Source organism: Atta colombica, unplaced genomic scaffold, assembly GCF_001594045.1.
Source record: "Atta colombica isolate Treedump-2 unplaced genomic scaffold, Acol1.0 scaffold23, whole genome shotgun sequence".
Taxonomy (NCBI): domain Eukaryota; kingdom Metazoa; phylum Arthropoda; class Insecta; order Hymenoptera; family Formicidae; genus Atta; species Atta colombica.
This window is the reverse complement of record NW_017259327.1, coordinates 271,012-276,735: the sequence shown is the minus strand read 5'-3', so window position 1 is coordinate 276,735 and position 5,724 is coordinate 271,012. Positions and strand designations below refer to the sequence as shown.

The 5,724-nt window shown below is 31.5% G+C and overlaps 1 protein-coding gene across 2 annotated transcripts in view; it reads left to right on the top strand.

The window, feature by feature from the left end:
- The window catches only part of LOC108688372 (hormone receptor 4), a 183,613-nt gene that overhangs the window by 131,701 nt on the left and 46,188 nt on the right, over nt 1-5,724 (top strand). For both annotated transcript variants that reach the window (XM_018194612.1, XM_018194611.1), the window contains exons 5-6: nt 3,102-3,312; nt 3,508-3,852. In XM_018194612.1, the coding sequence (XP_018050101.1) occupies nt 3,102-3,312; nt 3,508-3,852 (556 nt within the window). The remainder of the gene's footprint in view (nt 1-3,101; nt 3,313-3,507; nt 3,853-5,724) is intronic.

The following is a 5,724-nucleotide window of genomic DNA, read 5'->3' as shown; positions in this document are numbered from 1 at the left end:
ACACACACACACACACACACACACACACACACACACACACACACAAAACGCGCGGAAATTAAAGCATTACCTCTCACGCTTTTGAAAAATGGATAAACTTTAAATGAATGTAACTTCTACAAAAATGGTCATAATGAGACGTTAAAATTTTTTCAGATTTTATTTTATCTATTTTTCAGATATGTACTTTAAATAACAATTTGGCTGATTTTTATGGATTTTTATGAACTGTAATATTACAAATGATGATTCGTTAAATTTCAAAATTTTTTATGAAATTTTTATGAAATTTGCAAAGTTTCATGCCGCAAATGAGAAATCGGGCCCAAATACTGTTTACAGTTTTCGAAAGTGTGAATCTTTATCTTTAATTTATTTTTTTTATGAATGTCATACAATTTTTTTTCACCGAATTATTCAACATTGGAAATAAAAATGGTTTGACTTTGACTAAATACTCATAAAAGACGAACTGAGTAATGTACAGTATTCATTAAAAAGGAAAAAAAAAGTTTAAAACTTTAAGATGCTCTTATCATTTTTTAGACAGAAATAAGCTTTTTACATAAAAACTTAAGTGAAAATTGAAAACTGAGACTATTACTTGTTTCTATTTAACTCGATTTACTTTGATCAAAAAGGGACTGAAAAAAAAAATTGGTTGCTGTAACAATTTAGATAAAATATGTTATAACATTTTTATATGGCTGCAGTTGGATAGGCTATCCGCAATGTCAGTATAAGATTTCAGTAGGGTAACGCAACTAATTTGCTGGTAAAACCAAAATCTGGTTGCTGCAGCCATATAAAAATACTATAACATATTTTATCTAAATTGTTATAGCAATCAATCTTTTTTTTCAGTGAAGAAAAACCCCTATGATGTTAACATAGTTTTAAATTTTATAGTCTATTAAAGTCAACGAGATTAAAAGGAAGCAGTTGCGACATTTTTAAATTAATGTCCTTCATATTCGAAATTACGATTTTGGGCAAAATGGCATTCGCTGTATTGATTCTAATCTTATATCGCAGCAAACGATTACCGCTGGCATTAGCCTTACCCAAAATATACCACGTGAAGATTGCATAGTTGAATTTATGCTTCTTGGGGGGAGGGAAGGGGGTGCTCACGCGTGCTTGAGCAGATGAAATTAAATTTTTAATGTAAAGTATTGCTACCTCTATTTTCAACATTACTCCCTCTCCCTCCCATACACCCACACACGCACATACGCACGCACGTACGAAACGTAAATCCGATTGTGTAATCTCCATGTGTTAGCTTCGGATAAGTGATCGCCTGCTACGAGAAAAGATTAGAATCAATACAACCAGGAGTGAGTAAAATACCCAAAAAATTGTATTTAAATACAAAATACTCAAAAAATTGTATTTGAATATAAAATACAAAAATGTCTTTAAATTTTTTTAACTACATGTATTTCAAATACTGCCCATCCCTGAAGATATTCTATTGTAGTAACTCGCTGCGACAGTGATGAGCTTTTGGTCCCGGACACTACCGAAAAATTACTCCTCCACTTTTGCCAATTGGTGCTTGATTAGCTGAGCGCGGCGTCAATTGATAGGGCAAAAAAGACTGTAATTAGTTGTTTATAATTCTCACTTTGGCAATCTTGTAACCGAATATTGAAGCTAAACTTGCATTGCTAAATAATCAACGATGAAATTTGGTAAAAAATCATTACAAAAAATTTTATTTTTTTAATTCTGTAGAATTAAATTTTAAAATGATTAGAAGCTTGTTAAAATACAAACTTCGAATTTCAAAAGTTACTTCTTCAATTTTTTATTGGTATTTCATCGAATTTTAATGTTGGTTGTGAGCTATGCAGGTTTAGCTTCAATGACGCGTAATTCAATCAAGAAAAATTATTGTATAAGAAAATTTTTAAAAAAGTATTTTGGAGGTAAATCTTTGTACTGTTTTTCAAAAATATTAAACTTTAAAAAAAAATCTTTTTATCAAAAAGCGCACTATTAAATATACGTAATTTTAAGAAATATAACAATGTGATATTTATTAAGAAAGAGAACTGCAAAAAATTTTTTTGAAAAGCGATCGAAAGCATGCTAAAGTATAAGTTTCAAGCTTTAAAATGCTTTTTTATCTTTTTGTCTGCGATTTTTTTAGTTATGATGATCTGAACATTATGCAATTTTGAGTTCCATGTCCGGAAATTTTTCGATGATAGTATATATATATAAATTATTAGCGAAAAGGAAAATAATGATCCTGAAATTTTTTAATATTAAGCTTTTTTTTATTTTTAATATTTTATGAAGAGTATCTTCTATGATTAAATTGACGAAACTCAAATAGGAAATAGGAAATCTTGGCCAAAACGATCTAAATTGGGATCTTTTTAATGTTTAATTAATTTAAAGTGAATTAATATATACTATATATACTATATGTGTACATACATACACATATATATATATATATATATCATATTATAGTCATTTGAACTATGCGACGAAATTTTTCCGGATTTGAAACGCAGCTAAACTACCGAAATAATATCACAGTTAAATTTTTGATGATCAATAGATATCTATTAGAAAAAACTTAATATGTATCAGTAAATACATAAAATTAAATCTGTAAATAAATTTATTTATTGTGAAAAATATTACCTCGGCCGGAAGGCTGAACCCGGATTTCTTGCATTCTGTATGAGCGTCCTAGTCTTTAGACTACGGAAGCCTTAAACCTAGTTAATACTTTTCGCAATAATTAGTATAGATATGTATGGAAAATGTAATATAAACGATATAAACAATAAGAATCTTATTGGATCGTAAAATTTGAAATTCCGGAAAAATTTCAGCGCCTAGTTCAAGTAACTACAATATGGTATATATGTATGTACATATCTAGTATATATTGATTCACTTTAAATTAAAGTAAAATTTAAATTAAGTATTAAAAAGATCCCAACTTAGATCATTATAGCCAATTTCTATTTCCTATTTGATGAGTTTCAAATTTTACGATTCAATAAGATTTTTATTGTGTAAATTGATGAGTTAGTCAATTACAAGTTACAAGAATTCGATTTATTTGCATGCAGATGTAAAGGCTTCTTCAAAAGGACCGTGCAAAATAGACGGGTATACACGTGTGTGGCAGAGGGAGGCTGCGAAATTACGAAGGCGCAAAGAAACAGGTGTCAGTACTGCCGGTTCAAGAAGTGCATCGAACAGGGTATGGTCCTGCAGGCGGTTCGAGAAGACCGGATGCCTGGAGGAAGAAATTCGGGTGCAGTGTACAATCTTTATAAGGTATGCACCGACTAAAGTTTTAGTAATAAAATCATTATTATAATACTATAATTTATACTATCGTATAATAAATAAAATGATAGATTGTCGTTCGAATATCTATATTCACCCAAGTCCAGTTGAAGAACGTTCAAATTAATCGACGATCAAATCAGCTGCAATTATTTAAAAAAATCGCCTGTTGATCGATCGCAGGTGAAGTACAAGAAACACAAGAAGAGCAACAAGACGGGCGGCGTCAGCAATATGAGTGGTAGTAATGTTGGTGGTGTAAACGGCTCGGGTACTCTCGGGGGTGCCAAGAATACAATGAGCACGACGAGCATGCTAGACAAGCATATGGCCGCGGCTGCTGCCCATCACAGCCAGCAACAGCAGCAGCACGTCCAACTAGCTGGTAGTTTCCTTCATCATCACAAAATCTCATCAGGCGATCCACTTAACTCACCACCCACTCCTAGCCACCCGAGCCATCCTACGCATTCGGGCCATCTCGTCAACGGGACTATCCTGAAGACGGCGCTCACTAATCCCTCTGAAGTGAGTGTATTTGCTTTGTTATTCTTAAAATAAATGAATTTTAAATTTCTTTGAAGTGATACTGCATTTTTTAATTTACGATCATTTTCGACCGATCGATAACCATCGTTCGGAATCGTTCGAGGCAAAAAAAAGAATTAAGTCACACGAACATATTAAATGTACATTCGATTTTTCTTTTATGAAAATTTTAGGAAATCTTTTTTCGCTTAATTTTTTAATACAGTATATATCCTGATATAATGACAATATAAAATTCAAAACTTAAAAAAAAATAAGATTTTTCATTTGATTTTGAACGTACAATAAAGCTTTCTCTTACTTAATCGCGTTTTTATACTAAAGAATCTTCTGTGAAAAATCACTCATTCCTAATCACTTGTGTGTACGGAAATATTGCTTGGAGATTTCAATTAAGAATCAATTGATTTGAGATTTAACGAAACTTAATAGAATCTATCATCACAATTACAGTCATGAATTATAAGATACACACCGTTATAATTCCGGTACACACGGTTATAGTTCCTCACAGATTTGGAATATTATATTCCCTAGTATATCTGAATAAAAATTCATTGTCCAATCCATTCACTTCAAACGATTTATCGCTAACGATCACCAAGTTTGAATTATGCCAATTCACCTCCTACATGAGAAATTTCGTCAAAATATAGATTACGCAATTTATCTGTTTCTGCATATTTCACGAAATGAAGTTGTCAAAGAATTAGTTTCATTACAATAAAATGCACCGCGTGCGCCTGTTACTTATTTTACCCTTAATTATTCGAGCATTACGCAAGGCAAACGTCATCAGTGACGTAATATAATCTCGGCTGCGAGATTTATCTATATTATCCTCCTTGTATATTATCCGCTGTATATGCGTGAGATATCCGCGGAAACTTTTTAAGTCGGTCCGATTGAATTGCATGATTATGCGACATGAAAATTAATCCATACGATGAGATTCTACGGAGATTTTACGTTGTCTATTCTTGCTCACGATCAACGAGATCGTATACAAATTAACGTTTGCGTATGCCTTCGATCGAAGGATCTCTTGTGTTTACAAGTCACATAATTTATGCAATATAGTCCTGGTTAGAAATCGAGTATGCGTCAAAAGTTGACTCTTTGACCGCCGACAGAAGAATCCGATGCTCTGATGAGAATGTCCCGCAGACATCTTTGCTTTCACTTTCGAAACAGCTGCGGCGGCGATGCAAGATCGCAAAATCTTTGCAGACGATGATCATTTGTTCAGACGATTCAATAACGTGTTACATGTTTTGTACATTCATTTATACTTTTTGATTTATTTTTTTTATTAATAGTAAAAATATTTTATTGGCCATCATTATTTTTTCATAACTTTCTAAACATTCAGCATTAAATATTATTATCTACACGTTATATCAATATCTTTGTAACATCCGTTTAAAATCAAATTAAGAATTAATTAAATTAAGAATAAATTTTTTTATTTATTGAGTTAGGGAAAAATTTTTTATAAATTGGATCTTTGCAAGTTGCTTGTATGAAATGCTAAATTGCTAAATGCTTTTTTTCGTTCAATCAAAAAATTTATAAACAAGTATTTAGCACTCCGATGGATTCACTGTTATCGTGCATATTGTAATGCAAGATCTTGAAGAGGTGGCGATCATAAAATTACAAATGCCATCATTGTTTTATTTCCGATATGTTGATGACATCCTTCTTGCATTTCCATCTAACATGATCAAATATATATAAGTACATTTTCAATTCTCTACACACAAGAATACAGTTTACTATGGAGGTTGGTGTTAACGGCAGAATGTATGATATAATTATTATTATAATGTCTTGATACAACAATTATTA